A 21,861-nucleotide genomic window follows, 5' to 3' on the forward strand; every position below is an offset into this window, starting at 1 on the left:
TCAAAACTAATTGTCATCTGTGTAAAATTTATAATCAGTTCAGTTATTTGGGTTGTTAATGACATGTACATTTGAGAAGAATGCTGCCTGCTTATGAGTTAACCAAAAACTACTGATCATCCAGAATCATAGCGTGAAATACCAAGTAAATGTGTATTACTCATTACATAAAAAAAGGATGCCAGTCTATTAAATTAGTGATATTTTCAGTTGATGTTCACATCAGTTTCAGAGCATCAGAGTATTGTCACTGAACACATAATTAAGTCTATTTTTGAATTTAGTTCTTATTTCAGAATATGCTGGTGCCTAGAATTATTTAAGCAGTGTATGCTTCCAGGATTTGTATGATTCTGTCATTTGCTTGGCCTTCTCTAAGGAGGATGAGTTTGCACAGATCTCTGGGTGTTGGACGGGAATAAAAAAGTAGAAATGATTGGTCTTCGAACAACCTAGATTTTTTTGCAACTTGACTGTGACGGTAGCATTATGCTAGGTGCTGAGACAATTGTCAAGATATCTAGCACATGATCATATACATTCAGACATTTGAAATATGTCTGATATACTTTTTCTGGCTTTTTGAGTACCAGGAAAATATAGCCACTCAATTTACCTCCTTAAGAGGGCTATTTTCAAGATTGCATGTGAACCAAAACTATAAAGAAGGCTAATGTACTACTTGAGCCTCTGTCTGTCTGTCTTCTTTTTTTTTCAATAAATCTGTCTTGCTTTCTGAATTCTCTTTTTATTCCTGTTTCTAGGTCACATGGACTCATACAATTTTTACTTTTCCCTGTGTTTGTACTGTTTCCTTCTTTGCATGAATGATGAATTTCAGTTTATCAAATATTCCTCAATTACAGCAGTATTTTTACTTGAGGTGTCTTTTTTAATGAATAATAAATAGTGCTCTAAATTATACATGAAAAGGTTACTTATAACACAGAAAAGTAGTAAGCATACAACTGTATCTGAGAAGGAAAAACAATTCATTTAGTGTCTCTTAACTCTTCTTCCTAGCATAGCAAAATACCAGCTTTTCATAAGCATTTAACCTTTTGAGCAGTCAGGTGGACTTTATCATAGGAGCTTAAGTGAGTTCATTCATTAACCAGAACACTACAGAAGTCCCACAGAACTATTAACTGGCTTCTGGTGTTTGGTCTAGTCATTTAAAGGTAAAACAAATTTTATATTCTGGGGATAGTGGCATTGTTGACTGAAAATATTACAAAGAAATATATAAAATTCTGTCCAATAAAATGGATAAGCCAGTATAATAGAAAAAAATTATTTCATTTTCCTAGTCTGGTAATAAGCCCTCAAATTTTTGCTTCTAATAAGACCTAAAAGAGAGAATTTTGTAGTTCTGGTTTAACTGTATCAATTGTAGGATTGCCTAATTGCCTAATTGCCTAATACCAGTAATATGGGAATAAAGAATTCTCCCCCCAAATGAAAACAAGCAACCCTAAGAGAAGAAATAAACATAAATCATATGCATTTCCTCATTTCCACCATTCTAAAATGCATGCCTTTTTTGTTGAAACACATTAGTATTTCTGAATTTGGGAGGTACCTTAAAATCAGTGATATATTGGTGGGACATAAGAAAATGGTACACAATAATGGGAACTTGGTCTCACTGCAGTCTGTTAAATTAACAATAAAACAGAAATAGGTAACATGACCATTCCAAAAAACAGACTACCAACAAGCATTTATATCTAAGCTAAGCCATCCAAGTAATGATTTTTAGATCAATAGAATAAAAATATGGATTAAGACTAAAGCAAATGATGCATAAATTCATGCTGCCCATTTGTATTTCCCATTGTGAATATGAATACTTCACCGTTATTCATGTCAGGCCACATCTGTAGAAGCCCGTATGTTTGCACATGGATTATACCCTTTCCAAATATGGAGAACTATGCTTAGACTAATTCAAAACCAGTAAGATCATTACACAGCATTTCATACACACACACACACACACACACATACCTGCCTTAATTAGAAACTAGTTGAATTGTCATTTACTAGGCACAATTATTAAGAAGTTTCTAGTGCATATCTCTGTGCCACTTAGCAACAGGTGATCGCATCTCTGATAGTCTAACTTGGAAAACTGTTGGCATGTCACTTGTAATGACCCTTTAATTTTTTTTTAACTTTTTCTTCTGATTACAGAGTTACATATATATACCTATATATAGTTATATATATAATTATATACAGTTATATATATATTTATATATGTATACACAAGACACTAGAAAAGAACACTTGGAAAACACAAAATTTGTTTGAATTTCTTTTCCTTTTAAAATGGAGTCTGCTTAAATCCACCGCTTGTAGTATACTACCAAATACTGCCCTTGTAACACTTATTTATCATTGCTTTATTCTTTCTAGTGTGGCTTCCCTGTGTCTAGTTGGCCAAATCCCATTTCAGATCTAAAGTTTTCAAGAATAGACATTGTTTCTTCATTGTATTTTCTTTCTTAGTATCTGTAACACCTAAAATCCCTACCTGGATAGACTGGACATTTGACAAACCCAGGCAGTTGAGTGACTCAGATTTCTTGAGAGAGCTAGAATAAAAAAATCTTAGAGAAAGAGAAAGAGAGATTGAGAGATGGAGAGAGAGCAAGAGAGAGTGCCTTCATCTATATTGATTAATATAATAATGGGAAGCAGATTTTCACTTGTTTAAACATAATGAATACACTGCTAGACATATGTAACCCAAATTTAAACTGTATTTTAAAAAAGAAAAATATTGGGAAAATTTATAGACATGGTCTTACCTCACAGCATTTAAGTTAAAGAAGTGACTGTTTTACATTCCAGTCACAGCCTCTCTGCTCCAAATAATGTAATAGTACGTACACTTGTTGAAATTCCAGGAGCTGGCTAGCCAAGTAAATTGTCTATGAGGCTGCTTTTATTACTGGTAGAGATGATTTTTCTTTTTAGTATTCCACCTTAACCAGAGAGTATTGATAGAGGTTAAATATGGCAAAAATTATGTCTTAGTCAATCATGTTATTAATTAGTCATGCTTATGAGAAATGAGAGTTAAAACTGAATTTTAAAATAATTGCAAGGTGTGTGGCATAGATTTAATCAATTAATTTCTCTTCTTTATATTTACTTTTTAATCTGTTAGCACAGGTAATGAATCTTAGATTTACATTGAAGTGAATTTGAGGGAAAAGAGAAATACACTGGAGAAATCCAAGCTAATGTGCACATGAATATTTAATTGGTGTTTGCTTATTTTTTTCTAATGATTATTGCACACCGAAAATACAAAGCTATTGGCAAAAAAAAAAAAAAATTAACAGCGACAACGAAAATAATCCTGGGTTAGGACACAAAGTTCTTGATAAAGTAATGCTAAAAATTTTGGAAATTATACATAAACCTTTACCTTTGTAACCTAAATTAGACTAATGTGATACTTACCCAGATGCTAATTTCATGTTTGAAGATACTAACATTGAAAACAATTGCTTCCACGGTTTATCCTGAGGCATTTTGTTAAACATAGAAGAATGCCCTGTGTCATAATTGGCCTTTAAAAATGAAAAGATGAAAGCAGTTGTAGAGTGAGAATAAAGAGTAAGAGGGAGAGGAAAAAATATAGCTGTAGAAATCCTTGAGGTAGGCAGTTCACTCTAGTCCTTTTCTATGGACCTCTAGCTATAAAATGATGCTGACTTCAAATTAGTTTCTACTGAGCTACTCCCAGCTGTATAATCACTTTGAACCTCAAAAGACTAAAGTATGAAATGTTGTGACTTTGCCTTGCACAAAGAAGAGGTTCCACAAATATTTTTAAATGTTGAATGAACAACAGTCTATGTGGAGCCTTCAGTCTATGAGCCATGGCAGAAACAATGATGAACACAAGGTGAGTGAGGTTACTACTCTCTGTCTTTGTAAACATGATCACCAAGTGCCCTGTTTGTCATTTTTCATCACTTCTCCACACTGCTTAAGCCTTATGCAGCAAACAGAAGGTCCCCAGCACGTCATATCAGCGTGTTTATCGTGACCCTTTGGTAATAGATACACCTGGTGCCAAATTTTGGCTCTGTGACTTTATGGGAGCTATTTAACCTCTCTGAGCCTCAGTTGCCTCAAAGTTGGAAATGAAACTACTATTCTTGGGGTTATTTTGAGGCTGAAATGCATGGCATTTTTTTTCTCTGCAATAAATATATTCAGGCTTCATTTTTATTCTTGGAATGTCTGTGAGAGAAAAGATCCACACCTTTGGAGCAAAGAAGTTTCTTCTGAAAGTGTCTTTTCATTTTACTTTGTTGAGTTGACACTTCCTAAGAAACTAGTATTCATGCATGGTTTTCTTATATTACAGAATCAGATCATAAAAAGGGTTGGCTATGTGCTAAGGGGCATTTCATGATTTTTCTTCCAGTACATCCCCTTTATGTCCTTGGATATGTGAAACAATGAAAATTAGCATTCTTCTCACTTTGATTGGAAAAATGAGTCATGATGAAACAAACAAAAAAGGTTATGCTGAAGATATGGGAACCAAGTATCATTCAATTTGGAGGGAAATGGTTTGTTACTTTACTCTCGGTTATGGACTTGAGGAAATAAGATTCCTTTGATTACTGCACAAAGTTGCTGCCGGCTAAAACTTCATCTCCATCTAACCTAAAGATAGGATTACTCGGATATTGAATTGGGAAAAAAACTTGATTATAAAGGTGCTTTTCAAAACTGTAATCTGGTTTATCAGAGTGTTAATATGAGACTTTTCCATAGGAAGGCTCCCTATTCTGTACCACAACGACAAAAAGCACCTGCCAGACATAGACCTATTTTAAAAAGAGATTATTTAATTAGTTATTTTTATTTCCAGTGAGTCTGGCCATATACTGTGGGGAATCATTTCATTTTCATTCATTATAAGAAGCTATAGTTTGTATTTCCCTCAGGCAGAGATTTATGTGGCAATTTGCATGCTTTGGTGACAGAATTATCTGATGATGAATATGATATTAGGGAGACGCCAACTGACATGACATTTTGAATCATTGCCAGTAACTGTTCATGATTAACAATTGTGCTTATGTATGTATTTTAATTTTTATTGAAGAATATTTTGTATGGGAAATGGGAGTGGACGTTCTATTCCTCTTTTACTTCCTGAATAAGAAGTGAGTGCATGTAAAAACCTGGCTGAACTAGCAGTATATGTTCAACTCTTGGATCTCCAAGTAGTCACTGTGGGAGTCAATCTCCCCTAGCCATAAGTTTTAGCTCTAACTTTTGCTTTATAACAATAAAATAACAATAACAACTACAATATAAGAGCTACCATTCACTGAGGGCATATTAACCGCCATATGGTTTACTCTGTGCTCACCATGTATTTTTCCTAACCTGTGCAACAAAGCTCAGGTGGGTGTTATTCTCCCTGTAATACAGATTATTAATGCACAGTTTCCATACTTCGCTATGTATTGGCATTACCCAGATTTTAAAAGAAATTACGGGTATCTGGGACTGCATTTACCTTCATGCCCGTAACCAAAATTGCAGTGAAAACAGCCTTGATGACCTGATATACCAGCAAATTTGCCAAGACTTAATAAGTCACTTTATATACGTCATAAGCCACCAGTATATTACACTTCATTGTTAACCTTTTTCCCCACATAAATTGCTTATACTTGTAAATTGTATAATGCTATGAAATTATAGACCTTTGAATCTACTGATATAAGAGTGTTTCTATTTTCCTCTTATCTTTGTAGTTTTGGTTTAGTTGAGCAGATAACTTTGGAAAGTACTAAGGCCCAAGGATATATTGTCATAACCCCCTGCCTGAGCAATTTATAGTTCACACAGTCATTTCTTTTTTCTGTAGCTAAAGAGATTTTGGGTAATGAAAAAAAGTGTTCAACTAATGAAATATTTTCTTACTAATGCAAGATTAAATTTACATCTCAGAGTCTATTTATTTTGTGTAATTTATCATTCCTGTACATTAAAATTAGTAGCTATAGCCATCTGTATCCTAATGACTATTAAGTTACAAAATAATTGTTTTTAGTATTTTTTGACGCATTTGACTGAAGTGAAGGATTCCTAAGAAAAGCATGTCACTCTTTTCCTCATTTGTATAGGCGCTTTTAGAAATGATAGTAATTCTTCTATTTCCATTCGGGGTTAGTGGCTGTGCTTTGTTTTATGTGTGTGATTTGCTGATTCTTACCTGATTCCTGGTTAATCCTGTAAATATTCTTTGTAGCCTAAGTCTTTATATTCATCATATAATTTTAACATAAGTTTGTAAGAAGCATATCTATTAGGTCAGACAATATAACAATAATATGAACATACTAGAAAATAGCATCATATCCCATTATGAATATTTTGTTGAACAAAGATAATATTCTCTGCTCTTTTTAGCAGCTTAAGATTTAAATGCAGATTTAAGATTTTTAAATACCTTTAATTCTCTGAAATGTAGTATCCATTATTAGGTAGCTCTGATACACATTTTAGTTGTTTTTTCTACAAATACTACCCAGCAAAAGTGAACATTAAACCTGGTCGTAACATAATATCAAGGTCTACTTTATTATTATATATAATAACTTTGAGAATACATAGAAGTTAAATATCCTGTTTTAATAAGCTGACCTATATTCATTACATTATAAAATGGATATCCCATATGAATCTTAAATTTAAGAGATAATGTGTTGGGGGGAAGGTATGGCTCAAGTGGTAGTGCGCATGCTTACATTGCAGGAGGTCGTGGGTTCAATCCCCAGTACGTTTTCTAAAAATAAATAAGTAAACCTAATTTCCACCTCCCAAAAAAAAACAAAAAGAAAGAATGTATGAAAAGCCGGCTTTGCTTCTGTAAGTTTGTAATAATATTGTTATTACTTGTTAAGCTACTAAATTCTCCTAGAATGTACTTTCTATGAAATTCACAAAGTGTCCTTTGTTTTAAGAACTTTACATTTGCTGTGTTTAAAATTCTATGTTGAGTTGTCCCTTTCAGAACTACCAAAGTCCTGGCAAATACTGTATGCAAAGCCCTTGTGATACTTTCTTCTCTGGGAATGTTCGATTAGTAAATATGTTGTTATCAAGAATTCATCTCCTGCCTCAGTTTTATACTGGAAATGCTGACAAAAGTTTTTCTGTTTTATTTAGTTTGGAAGGAGGAAAAACAATGGAGCTGAGGTTGTGACATGGAGGGCAGTCTGAAAAATATTACTTGCAGAACTTTTAGTTTCCTTCCCCAACTCCAGCACGTCTCTGACGATATGATTCCTATCTCTTTATTTTCTGTGTGACAAACACTTCTTAGATTTTGGGGAATTAATGCACATACAGATATTTCTAGAATTCATATAAGCAGATCATCTACAGTGCACTTCCAGTTTCCATTTTGCTCTCCATCCTTTGTTCTGCCAACTTGCCAAAATGTTCTAGCAGGACGGGGGCTCATTACGTAGTACCTTGCCATCTGCAGTGGCTTCCTGTTTATTCTCTTCTTGTTTAGTTTCTTTTGACCTCTGGAACACTGAGACTTCACACTTGACCTGAGATAACAATCTGGTATGAAGGAAAGCACAGCCTCATTGTACAGAAAAAATGGCTAGGTAGCTGATAATTGGATTTTGGACAATGATTTATCTCTCAAATAAAACTCTGAGTTTGACATGTCAATAATACTACTTTATAACAAAACATCAGAGGCAATGCCTTGCATTACTTATCCCGCTATGCGTTTACCAAAAAAACTTAAAGGAGGTAAATAACTTTTAAGCGTGGGAAAGTGTCTTCTGCATAGCAGGGTTTGAATATTTACATTTAGTATTCGACTCAGGTCTCTTGAAGCAGCTGAATCCACCTTTAGCATTTACCTTGGCATTATACCCCTTTACAGCTCTTTCCTGTGCAGATGTACGTTTTGTCGGAAGGCAAGAATAGGTATATGTCTGCAGGTTTTTTAATTGCAGGCTTTTGACTCTACAGACAAATGTTTCATCAAACCATGCTGTTATCTTCATAGTCAGGAGAAGATAAATTGTGCAGTGTAAGTGGAAGCCTGAGTACAAGTTCCTGAAATCTTGCCGGACTGCCAAAGGGCACTCAGCACTTGAAAAGCCCGTATGCTTTTCTTTCCTGAAAGGAGGCATCTTAAACAAACTAAAATGCACTCTTTGATTGTCCTATGACAATGCTGGTAACTGTCATAGGAGGATAGCATTGGATTTTGTTGACTTTCGTGAATTACTGCAATACAAATTTTGGCCTTTGGATACTAGAGTCCACAGGCCCCACTGTTCTAGTAACACTATCAGTCCACGTAACACTATCAGTCCGCATCAGTGCGCTCAGAAATTAGCTTGGGAACATATGAATGGACAGTTTCCTATTATAATTTAACTTCATCATGAGTTTAATTTTTTCTGAGTTTAAAATGATTAATTTAAGCTGATAGTACATCATAACTGACTTGAGATAACACAGTGTGCAGAAAAGCATAATCACATTTTATAGGAAAATAGCTAGATGGCTGATAATTGAATCTGTAACTTAATGAATGCTGGTTTTCATTCCAAACATGTTATTTCCCCTACCTCCAAGAGCCAATTCTTACATATTTCCAGAGTTCCAGCATTCCAAGAACATATTTCTGATTTTTAACACCCACCCAGTCTGTTGACTCCTTAGAGCGATGATACACCTACATTCAGAAGATTGATTCAATTTCAAGAAGAGAAGTCGTCCCAAAAAAGCAGTGATTTGTTTTAATTTACGTTAACCCACAATGTTGAGAACTGCCAATTGTAAGGTGCTGTGCTAAGTGATTTGGAAACATAAATAGTGCAAAAGGGGCATGTTTCTACCTTTAAGAAGTTTATTACCTAAGAGAAAAAAAAATGCACAAATAGTTGTTCCTCATCGTTTACCTTGGGCACCTGTGAGCTTTCCAGTAGAAAATAATAGCATTCAGTTCTTAATGGCATGGGGCAAATACGTTAGTGGCCACATGTCACAGAATCAGTCTTCAAGATTGTGAAGAAAATTGGCATTTATCGAGGGTGTGCAGCCCATCTGATGCAAAGAAATAGACTTTTCTCCAAGGTACACATGCATTTTATGTGAATTCCAAATAAGCTTAACTGATTTTTGCAAACTATTTTGATGATTTTGCAATTACTAGTTTCCCTAAGCAAGGTTACTATGGCCAGATGTGAAATTTAAGTCCTGATAAAAGAAGCGTGTTCTCTAAGTGTGGAGAGAAACAAGCATCACCACATAGATTTTCCCTCCAAGTCCTTTTAAGGTGATCACTCTCAGTGCAATGAGGGGAGGCTGACCCCCAGGGGTGCTCCTTGGGGATTTGTGAGCACATGAGTTAAGGGAGGACCGTGTTGTGCGTGTCCACTTCACATTCTTACACCATGTCCAGGGAGCTCTTCCCCATTTCCCCTATCTCCTGTCACCAAACTGGTGCATCTAAACTCTTCTTGAAATCAGCTTTTCTTATACCTCCTGTAGTCCTTCTGTCCCTCATCCTCTTTCCTCTGACACCGCTCCCCAAGACCAGAAAAATGATAGCCTGACAGAACTCGGCAAGTGTGTGTGGGGAGGGTGGGGTGGGGCTTAAGTGACAGGACTCAAAAGAAAAAGATCTTCAGGGCTCCTTTTAACCCCTGGGCCACAAAGTGAGAAATAGTGGCCTTGATCTCTCCCTCATCAATTTAGAACCTGGTCTCAAGACAGCTCTAAAATAGAACAAATGCTAGGAATAAAAGAAAGGCTGTGGTCCAGGTGGCAGAGAGGGAGGTTTATGCTTGACTCAGCATTAGTTTCTGCAGCAGTGGAGGTCATCAGTAACTCATCCGCTGGTGCTAGTGTTCAGCACAATTATCATGCTATGCTAAGCACAGCAGAGGACTCACACTCCTGCAAGAGGATGAGATGCTCGGAGAAAGAGAGGGCTGGAGATGTTTAAAGATTTGTTTCTTACATGGCTTTAATTTGAAATCCTTTCATTCTGAAGATGTCTGGATATTGAGATAGAGCAAAGGAAAGCAGTACATTCCTGTTACAGATTCAGCCGAGCATCTCCCTTATTTGAAAGGCTTAATCAGCACACTCAGGAACAAGATGTGAGACATCTTGAGGCACTGCTGGCTTGTCAGCTGCAGGATCAATAAAATGCAGATGCCATTCTTTGCCACACTCCAGAGATTGAGTTTGCAAAGTGAGAAGGACTTCACTTTGAGGCCATGTGATTCACGTGGACTTGGCAAAATCGGAGGCATCACTCTAGGGAGGCTTGGCCCCCGCCCGCTGGCCCAGCGGCTCTTGCTCAGCCTGCCGGGTGACGTCACTGGCTCAGTTAGTCTGCACAGCAGGGCCTCAGGTCAGAAGGCATTTCCAGGCCACTCAGACAATTCAAGCAAAACATTTATTTAACTGATTATTTAAATGATGCCTAAAATCCTCTGGTAATCGATGTTGATTGGACTCATTAATTCAAGATGATTGTTAAACCTGACCAAAGGAAGCACAATAACAAAGATGCATAAACACAGCTCACATAGCCCGGAAATGTTGACCATATTCTGCTGTCGTACTCGGCAATGATCCCATTGCCTCTGGGCCCACTCTAGAGGTAACAGTAGACAATTTCAAAAATACTGTGGCTGTGTGACAACTAGTTGAAAGAGAAGTAACCCACTTGACTGTCAGCCCATTTTTGTTAATTACTCCCTCTTCACTCAGCATACCGTTTCTAAAAACCTCAGTATCTGTGTGCTCTGGAGAGACTAGGTGAAATAATTTTTCAATTTAAAAGTGCATTATACAAATAAAATTGTTACAGTGTTAGCTGTAGCTTTTCCTGTTTATATACCTTTTGGATTTATTTTAAGAAATTAATTTTCTGCTAAGTATGAGACTAGATACTGGGAGGGATGTAATCCCTCTCCAGAATAGGGCTCCCCATTTTGTGGGACAAGAGATGTACCCGCACAGTACACGTGGATGAGCTGTAGGGCAGGGGAGTTCTGAGTGTGGCTTCAGCGTGGAAGCAGGTTTTCTCTTTTCAATCCTGTCCCTGCAGCCTGGTTGTGAACGTAGCAGGCAGGGTTCTACATGACAATACCAGCTGGGACAAAAACAGGTCCTCTCAAATTCCAGCAGCAGGAATTATTTTTGATAAAATTTTAAGGGAAGAATTAGATTCAAAGGTGTTCTTTGTGAGGCATGGCCAGTCCCTTTGTTGGGGGTTGCCATGTGCTGTCTGCTGTCCGTCACCCTTGAAGATACTCCATTACTCTTCTCCATTCAACATCTAATTATTCCTAGCTCTATTCATTTTTTAATTTCTAAATATGCTTTAAACTTTTTTTTCCATTTCTCCTTCAGACTGCTCCATTTTTCACCTGGACCATGATAGTAGCTTGCTCTTTGGCCCTAGTTTTGTCCCCCCTTAAATTATTTATATTAAATGAAAATATGACCATAGTTAGAATCCTTCAAAAACTCCACATCATTAATAGAATCAGTTTTTTCTCAGAAGCTCTTAGGAAAATAATCTAGGCTCTCTCTGCTTCTTCACCCCATCCTTGAACATCTCCTGACCAACTATCTTGGTCTAGTAATACTGAACCACCTCCACTTCCCTAATCATACCAGCTGTTTCCTGTCTCTGTGTCTGCCCTCTCTTTCTTCTTCACTATTTTAGCTCCCTCTCTTTTCCAGGAAATCTTGTCCTGAACCTCAGTCTGGGTGATAATTCCTTCTCCTTCTCCCGTTGAATAATGTGTATCCAACATCACAGCATCTGCCATATTATATTCAAATGTTTTCACTTCTAGGTGTGTCTCTCCCACTGGACTGAAGCTCCTTCAGAAAACAGTACAGTAAACCTACCGCAGTAGCCCACCCGCTTCTCACTCAGAGATCAGATTTAGTGTCACTTCTCAGAAAGGCTGTCTCTGATCACCTGACACCGCTACCTGGTCCACCTTTTTTTTTTCCTTCACTAACCACTTTATGGTATTTCCTTTTTTACTTAAGGATTCATTATAGTGTGTCTCTTCACTAGAATATGAACTATGAGAGATGGGTTTTTTTTTCTGCCTTGTTCACTGTCTACACTGCCTAGTGTCTGGTATATAGTAAGCCTTTAATAAATATGCATTTTTAAAAACTGAACTGAATGAACGGAGAATAGGTGGATGGATGGATAGATAGATGAGTATAATGAGAGGACAGTAAATTAGTCAGGATTGAATTAGCCTATTCATATTTGATAAGCAATATATAAGCCAATAATGGTAGCAGGTCAATTTTGGATACCTTTAAAGGAACACAGACCACCATAATACCTCAGTATTTACTTCCATGATTCACTGCCACAGACTGTCACCTGCTGCTTTAATATGTCCCAATTTGTGAAAACTCGGTCATATCCTGGGTACCACTAGTGATATTCTACAAGTTTTCTTAATGTTAATTCTCATATCCTCTACTCTAGTATGTGTAAGCCCGCATCCTCCATGTAAAATCACCACAGAAGGAAAGGATCCAGGATCCAATTTTGAAGAATTACTGAGCTCCTTACACTATCAATTGACATTATTTTCTGTTTGTGCCAAAGAGCATTTGGCTTTAATTCCAGACTCATTTTTTTTATGAGTTGAACTTCCCTCCTCACAAGTTTTGTCACTTATGAATTAGCATGGTGACTTTTTTCCCTTGAAGTATAATTTTGCCTACATGAGGAAACACATGCGGATGTACTTTTCCAACTTCAGAATGATCATCTGAGACCATTTTTCATCAAGCATTATTTTATATCCTTCCCTCAGTTATTGATAGTGATAGCAATGTGTATCTCCAGATTGTCTTTCTTTTAAGCATCTTATTGTTCACTGCTTAAGGTCACTGAATCTTAGGTGTTTAATCATTTGCATTCTGAATTGCAACTTCTTTCGTTTTTATAACTGTTGAATTTAATAGGGCACTGGGGAAGTGGATAGCCCAGGCAAGAAGAAATTGAATTTTGAATCCTTTATTATGATGACATCCATTTGATTGTGGTCCAAATGATTAGTGAAGGAAAGTTGCTGTTGTGACAACTTTTCAGGGTGAAACAAACTATAAGACCTGGATTTGATGATTAGCTTCCTCTTTAGGAAAAAAGCCTTTGATACCAACATTACGCACATGATTATTGAGCTCTTCCTGTGAAGAAGCCAAGCCACTGTGAACATCTAAGGATACAACAGTAAGATTCAGTGCCTGCTCCAGATGAGCCAGAGTCAGGATCACCTCTTTATCAGCAATAAAGAGAAACGTGCAAATGTCCTTGTAGAACCAAGCTCATTATTAACAATTTGTAGTTACAAAGGCAAAACACTGTTTATCTTTCATTACTTCACAGCTAGTGGATTAGTTGTCATCATAACCACAATTTTTTTAATGAAAATAAAAATTGAGGACCACTCAATGTTTAAGGAATTAAACTGATAACCTCACTGATGCACGCTTCACTCAAGAACCCCCCACAGGGTGTGTTCCCTCTGCTGGGCTTCACTGATTGGCAACACACAGCATAGTATGTAAGTGAATTTTACAAGAGTTTATTTTAAAACAAAAAAAACAGGAGGAATTGAGAACTGAGAAAAGAAATGTTCAATTTGACATTACAGCAATGAGAGCTCATGTGAAAACACTTTATAAGCTGTGAAGTCCTATGTAAATATAACATGTCAGTTGTTTTTGGAATTATGTTTTGTTTGAAAGAACGGCTGTTGATGGCATGGCAAAGATTGGGGGCCTTATGGCAGAGTGAAAAAAAATGCAACTATATTTTAAAAATTGCTCATTGGTATCTGGTCTGTATGATGATGCAGCAATTCACAGCCAGTGTGTTTTGCTGATACGGTAGCTAATAAGGTTAAGAAGACTGACAAAGCAGAGACACTGAATAGTGTGGTTTGAGGTCTAATCTCTTTTAAAATGGTTACAAATTCAGGGAGGATATCCAATTCCGCATAAGGTCTTTAGAAGTACAGAACTAAGTGGTACAGAATTCTTTCTAAGGCTGCCCTGCAGTTTAATTAATCAAAGCTGGCTCTCTGGCTCTGCCATTCCACTGACTGGCCTACAATAAATGGCCTCCCTGCCTGCTACATTTTCCCATCCAAACATTGTACAAATCAAGGACAAGCATCCTTGAGACTCTTTTTAATGGCAATATTCTTAAAAAGCCAGCCTCCTGCAGTTGTTTAAAATCAAAGTGTCATCATGAAAGTTTCTTAGTGCTTTTATGAAATCTGTAAAGATCTTGATGTTTAAAATGCAAAGCAAAGCAAGAATTCAAAGACTCAACATTTGAATTTTCAATGTTAATTTTTTTGGAATATGAAAATCAGATTATTATCTGTAGCTCCTAATACTACGATTCTAAAAATGAATGGCTTCTTACTTAGTGACTTCAAAGTGATACAACACACCTTTATAATGTGCTAAAGAGTTCTAAATGCATGTTTTAGAAAAGATCTTACTGTGTAAAGTAAACTTATCAAGTGAATGATTTGTGAATTGTCAATCACAAAGGTACAATTTTTGCTGTAGTAATGTAATCTTTACTAATAACATCTGATTAAGATGATTACTTATCCACATATTTTCCTTTTTATAAAAAATGTTTAAAGATTTTTAATCTGTTGGGGAAATGTTAGTAAGTAATGTGCTAAGAGCTGTTTATTGTCTGAGAATGGAAGAGAAAAACACATTTATGCTTAGTGAAAAAAAGGTTACCACTGAGAAACATCTTTGTAACTTTTTAAAATATTACAGTCTACCTGCAAGGTTTTTCCTTTCTTATTTTCAACCTCAGTCGGAGTGTAAACATTTAATCACTGACAAATGTTGGAGTTCAATAGTAATTAAAATCTGTAATAGGTTTGGTGGTAATCTCTGATCAAATTGACTTATATACGCTAACATTAATAATGGCAGTATGCTCGTTTCATATTTTCAGGAATTTTGATGCATTTTTGTAGTGTATTTTGTAATAAGATTATCAAATTAGTTACTATATAACTCTAAATTGGCAAAAAGTTGAATATAGTATATGAAATTTTAATGAAATTAAGAAAGCTAGCTATTACTTTTCACCATAGCATAGTATTATTCAAAATTTTTGAAAATGAATTTAAAATAAATGTACTTTCTGGTGAAATTCTATGAAATAAGTAAGAAATTCAAATATATATGATATATAATATATATAATTTTTAGATTGATGTAAATTCATTTTTAATTTTAAAATCTAAGCACATTTGGTATCTGAAAATGTATTTGAGTACATTATGCTTTAATGTTAGTGTTTTAAATTTTTATAGGGAGAGTTTTCTTGAATTTCCAAATCGCAAATTTAAAGAAAAATAAAAGAAAAAAACTAAAATGTAAATTCAGTATCCCTGTTGGTACAGTTGTGAATTTTGAATTAAAAATATTAGAAATGTAAGTATTTAATATCTTGATTTAATGAGTGGTGTTCATACTGCTGTTTATAATGTCAGAGTTTACCTACTTACTTTACAGAAAGAATTTGTCTGTTTATTCTCTATTATAGCATATCACAAGTCATTATTATAATAGTCTTAAATGTGAACAGATTGACATATTGCCCTTTTTGTGGAAGTATAAATGACAGTGGTTATGAAATTTAAGTTAAAAAATGCATAGTAGAGAGAAGAGCTAAGTCAGCAAGAAAATGATTTTTGATACAAAACTCAGGTGTAGGCTAGTTAAGAAATATTGTATCAACAGATATTCTTGAGAACTTATAGTTTATGAAGCATGCTAATGGGAATATAAAAGATGAGACAGACCTTTTAAGGACATTACTTTTTTGTTGATGTGATCAACAATTAAAGGATAACATTAAATCGTACAGAATCACAATGCAGAGGGGAGTGTTCAGGTGCCACACTCAAAGCAGAGGGAGAAAAGAGTGGCATGAGGAGCAATTATCTCCATCATGTCACCAGTAACAAATCTTGAAAGTAGAAGGGGCTCAGAAGGTATGATGGCCCAAATTAAAATCACTTAAAAATTATCTCCCATCAAATCTAACAGCCACGTTTCGATAGGGATTATTTCTAATACATTCACACTTTTTTCCTGATTTGTTCCCAGAATGCTCAGGCCCATTGGGAATTGAAGGTGGAATCATATCCAATCAACAAATCACAGCTTCATCTACCCACCGAGCTCTTTTTGGACTCCAGAAATGGTATCCCTACTATGCCCGTCTTAATAAGAAGGGGCTGATAAATGCCTGGACAGCTGCAGAAAATGACAGATGGCCATGGATTCAGGTAACAAATGGGATGGGTCAGGGCTACTGTCACGGAATGACCAGAGTCGTTTCAGAAAGAACATAGTAGGTGCCCACAGTGGGACTTGTCTTCATGGTTGCAGAGGAAAGGATGCTTTAGCTAGAGTCCCAATTGATTGTTAACTCTGAAACTGTGGGAAATGTGATCATTCCATTGGGAAGTGCATTAAGAGGGTTAAAAATGTTAAAATTCTTAGATTATAAATATCATTATCTTAAGGTACATATCAAGGGGAAGGTTTTTACATTTACCATGTGTTCATTAGTACTTTATCAAACATTGCTGCTAAATGTTAACACTTCAAGAATATAAAAATTGTCTTTTCCTTCTATGTCTTATAAGTGGTTCCATATGTGCAAATATACAATATGTAGAAGCTTAGGGTAATACCACAGATGTCTTCAGCACCTTCTGTCAATAGCTGAGGGTGTTTCAATTCATACTCTCTTATTTGTTACCTTTTTTTTTTAAAGCATGAGGAAGCAATGACATATGGAAATATTAAGTGATTTCCCAAAGATGTGATGGATGTAGTGATGTTTGCATCTTATATTCTACCTAGTAAAACACTTGTTGAGCCCTTAGCTGAAGTGAGACAGGAAACTACATATTTAGAGACAGAAAAGGTGGTCAAACTCTGGTTTCTGTGAAAAATTATACCTGTGTTGATGGGGAGCATGTTAAGAACATCTAACAAGTCATTGATGTGTGCTAATAAAGAGGGAAAATCCAGTATACACTGGGGACAGAGGAAGAAGTGATTGTCATGAGAAAGTATGATGGGGAGGGTAGCTTTTGAGATAGGCCTTGGCTTTCACTAGAGACCAGGTGCCAAGGGAACAGCATGATCAAAGATGCTAGGTGAGAATCTGGGCAATGACATACAGAAAATTATGACCTGTGTTTAGGTTGCTGGAGGAATGCATTCAAATCCAATGTGCAAGTTTAGTGTGCCATCAGATTTATACATACTAAAAGATTTTGGCTTTATTCCATCAGAATAAGGAGTTGTTACAGAATTTTGATTTGTTTAGGTAGCTGATCTGTTTTATCTGTTGACTACATATTTTGAGTCAGAGATAATTTTTTAAATGGGAATGCATGATGTGATGTTATTAGGTGCAAAAACGAGAGGCTGCTGTACAGGCAGTTTTAGAGAAATTGATTTATGGCCAAGTAGTGTAATTTGCATACTTTCGAAACAGGACCAAGCTCTGCTTTAGATATATCTTCAGATTTCTTATGAATTTTTACATATCCTATATACATTTCTTTTATCTATGTGGTTCCATGTGGTTACTTGATATTCTTGTTTTGTTTTATGAATTCATTTTTGCATGCATTTGCAGAAATTATTTCCTAACCATGATCTTTCTAATCTATAGCCACATGTGCAAAAATTCCAGATAGTTGAAATGGCACATCTGCACAGTTTGATCATGGACTAATGAAGTTACAGTTAAGTTTTAAGTAAACAGAAAACAACAACAACAAAATGCTTGCATTCTATTTGCTTAAAGTCATTCTGGAGACCATTTTTTTAGTTGACTTTATAAAATGCATTTGTAGGATTGAGGTCATGATAAAACTTTAGAAATTAAGATTCATAGCGGAAATTGCAGAGCAATTGAGAAATGATGTCACAGGTTTGAATCAGGGTTTCCACTTGACAGATTATGTTTGAGAGTATCAGTGATTACCATGCTTCAGTAAACCATAAATAATATACTTCTGCAGTGTTTTCTCTGAGAAGCACCTTACAAATATTTTATGTCCTGATTTTTCACTTTACTTTGTTGTGGTTTATTGCCTAGTTAACATTATGCAATGCTCTGTCTTTCAAAGTATGAATGAATTTTAAGTTTTCTTATTCCCGGCAATTATAGGTAGAAATATCCTCAATGGAACAATAGTTGTCTCTTAGAGGAATTTAGAGTAAATATAATTTTATCAACCTCAGTAGAATAGTTAAATACTTCTTTTAAGGATAGTCTATTACTATTATTGCTAGTTTTCTTATTATTTTGCTTTTAGTGTGAAGATAGTAACTCTGAGAAAAACAGTAAAAGTAAATAAAAAGAGTTTATATTAGGTGAAGAAATCTTACATATAATGGAAGGAAAATTGAAAACTCACCATTGTTCAAAATATACTTCATGATTGTGTTTGGAGTACATATTGTGCTATAGTATTCTTTAATAACATCTTATTTTCTAAGTTATTTTTCTGGAAAGAAAAAGTGTATCCCTTTCTTAAAGGAAAACCATATCTAAGAGGCTCTGGGAAGTCTAATCCTGTTCCTCATTTTCTGTGTTTGAGCATTATTAATTTCCCTTGTCACTTAACTCTTATTTATATTCAGGCCTTCAAATGAAACATTTGAGCGCTTTGCTTAAACTCACTTATAATGAGCACAGTATTCCCCTTTCAGGTGTATGAGACACATGCACTAATTAGTATTCAATTTCATTTTCTTCCTCATCTTGATGAAATGAAAATTGAAATTGCCATTTTAAATTTACACACTCAGCATGTAATTATGGATAGCACCACAGTGTTCATAATTGGTTCTGAATTTAAGGAGTTAGTGCAGTAAATACAGTTAAACAAAAACCTTATTTTATCCTTTTATTCAATTTTTCTGACCGTTAATTCCTCGCCTAGATTTTTATCCAAGTAATAAATAACCACCATCTTAAACACTAACTAGTTCATTGGCTTCCTGGAATATCAATTTTTCTTTCTGGCTGATGCGTTAGAAATTACCTCACACAGTTATGGAAATAGGTCTTGTGTTATCTCATATAACAATGTAGAAGTTTATCTAAACCTTCTGGGAACTTAACTCACTGAATAAGGTCAGTCAGGCTGATTATTTATTATTTATTTTAAAAGATATTTATTTTCTATTCCTCTTATTTTTCTTTTCTTTATAGCTGTAACGTGGTAAAAATCTCCATTTTATTGTTTTTTAATTTCTCAAATGATTTTGTTTGTATGTGTTCTTTCTGGAATGAATATACATTGAATTTCCAGCCATTTATTTATTCACTCATTCAACAAATATTCACTAAATGAATGTCTACTCTGTAGTCTGTTCTCTCCTGGGCAGTAGAAAAAAGACAGCCCTTGCCTACAGGATGCTCTAAATCAAGGATATAGATAAGGAAATAGAGTAAATATAATAATATAACATACATAATCTGATCTTACATCATCTGCTAACCATTTTATTTGAACCATAATATTTTACTATTATCCAGGTAGTCTATTTTAAAAGAGTTTTTGTTAAACTAAAGACTAGTTTAGCATAATATTTGTAGAATATGAAAGTAGAGAAATCCCCATTACACCATGTATTACCTAGCTAAATTATTACATGCTGATCTATTTGATGAGTATACTATGGCAAAGCCATAGTTTTCCTTGGAAAATTAATTTACCAGTGTTTGTTTCAGCGCTAATATTTTATTACTGAGAAAAATAGGTTTTGATCTTTCTATTTTAAATAATGCATTACCCTTTTAGAAAATGTGAGTATGATCTTAATATATTCCTTTTCTATATGCCAGAGTTATTTCTCAAACTTTAATGTGCACAGTAATCACATGGATCACTGGGTAAAAACAGAAGCTTCTGGATTGCCCTACAGACCTATTTATTACAGATCATCCTCAGATTGACCGTAAAAACAGGTCTCATCAGCTCATAAAGCCTGGATTTGTACTGCCTGAAATACATTAAAAATAAATAAATATAATTTAAAAAGCACTTTTGTACCATATGATAGCACTCACATGTAGAATCTTTTAAAATGACAAAAATGAATTTATTTACAAAACAGAAATAGACTCACAAACATAGAAAACAAACTTATGGTTACCAGTGGGCAAAGAAGGGAGGGTGGAGGGATAAATTAGGAGTTCGGGATTTGCAGATACTAACCACTATATATAAAATAGATAAATAACAAAGTCCTGCTGTATATAGCACAGGGAACTACATTCAATATCTTATAATAGTCTATAATGAAAAAGAATGTAAAAATGAATATATATGTATAACTGACTCACTATGCTAAACACTAGAAATTAATGTAACATTCATTATAAACTGACTATACTTCAATCAAAAGGGGGAAATTTTTAAAATTAAAACTTTTTTTTTTGAATAAAGGTAGATTTATTTAAAGAGATACATCGAAAGGCAAGAGAAGGGCCATGAGGTGTAGGGGTTGGGTGCTCAGATTGGAGTAAAAGTAGGTACACACTCCATAGACAGAGCGGCCGTCTCTGAAGAGAGAGCGAGAGAGCGCGAGCGAGCTAGCGAGCAGTGGCTGTGGTGGCAGTGCTGCCCATTTTTATGGGCTTGGTGGCTTCATATGCAAATAAGTAGAAGGACCAGTCTAACTAGTCTGGAGAAGGGGCTGGGATTCCCAGGAAGTTGGCCATTTCCCAGTCTTTGACCTTTTGTGGCTAGCCTTGGGACTGTCATGGCGCCTGTGGGCATGTTTATTCACCTTGTTAATATATTACAGTGGGCGTATAATGAAGCTCAAGGTCTACTAAAACTTAAATCTCCTGCATCTTAAGCCTCAAGGCTTACTAGGGGTTGAATCTTTTACCATTTTGATGTTAATTGCTGTAGCATTCCTAGAATGGCTATGCCCAGAGTGAAAAACAGTTTTACTTGATGATCTGGGCAGTTTGTTGTTGGAACTGCAAGTAGTGATAACTTCATGGGTGGAAGGAAAGGAAAGAACAGTGAAGAAAAATGAAGAAGAATAGTAGGAATTATGTGACCCACAAAAAGTTTCTAAACTAGAAAGAAGTAGAACCATGTTGTAGATGGTAGTCAGAAGTGCACCCCAGCTTTAGCAACAATTTATAAATATTCATTAGTCATAAAGCTTTTAAGTATTTTCAGTAGTTGTTTTTCCTAAAGGGCTATTAAATTCTTCATTAGAAAATTTAGAATGCCCAAAAGCAAGACCATCTGACTTTTGCTTTTTAAATAAAATGGTAACGTGGAATACATGGGCCCAAAGGAGATTTATGTGAGCACAGGTAATGTTACAAATTCACATTTCTGGAATATAAATTCTATATGTGTTTTTGTTTTTTTTCAACTTTGTGAACAATGGGATTGAATATGTTACAAAACATAGAGTAACCATCTATTTCATTTCAAAAGGCTGTATATAACGTGTGTGAAAACTTCTTTGGTACTTACAGACACTTGGAGCTCCTTGAGACAAAAAAACATTTTTAAAATGCGGATTTTAAGAAGTAATTTTTTTTTCATTTTCAGATTGTTTTCAAGTTACAGAACCTGAGTCTGATCTAACTTTACTACTTCTTCATTCAAACAGAAAATGTTGTAGCCTGTTTTTTCCTGAAAAAAGCTA

The 21,861-nt window shown here is 35.1% G+C and overlaps 1 protein-coding gene across 2 annotated transcripts in view; it reads left to right on the forward strand.

Moving 5' to 3' along the window:
• EDIL3 (EGF like repeats and discoidin domains 3) overlaps nt 1–21,861 on the forward strand; it is a 392,981-nt gene that overhangs the window by 237,573 nt on the left and 133,547 nt on the right. For both annotated transcript variants that reach the window (XM_006197636.4, XM_006197637.4), the window contains one exon: nt 16,252–16,433. In XM_006197636.4, the coding sequence (XP_006197698.1) occupies nt 16,252–16,433 (182 nt within the window). The remainder of the gene's footprint in view (nt 1–16,251; nt 16,434–21,861) is intronic.

The sequence above is a fragment of the Vicugna pacos genome, chromosome 3 (genome assembly GCF_048564905.1).
Source record: "Vicugna pacos chromosome 3, VicPac4, whole genome shotgun sequence".
NCBI classification, from domain to species: domain Eukaryota; kingdom Metazoa; phylum Chordata; class Mammalia; order Artiodactyla; family Camelidae; genus Vicugna; species Vicugna pacos.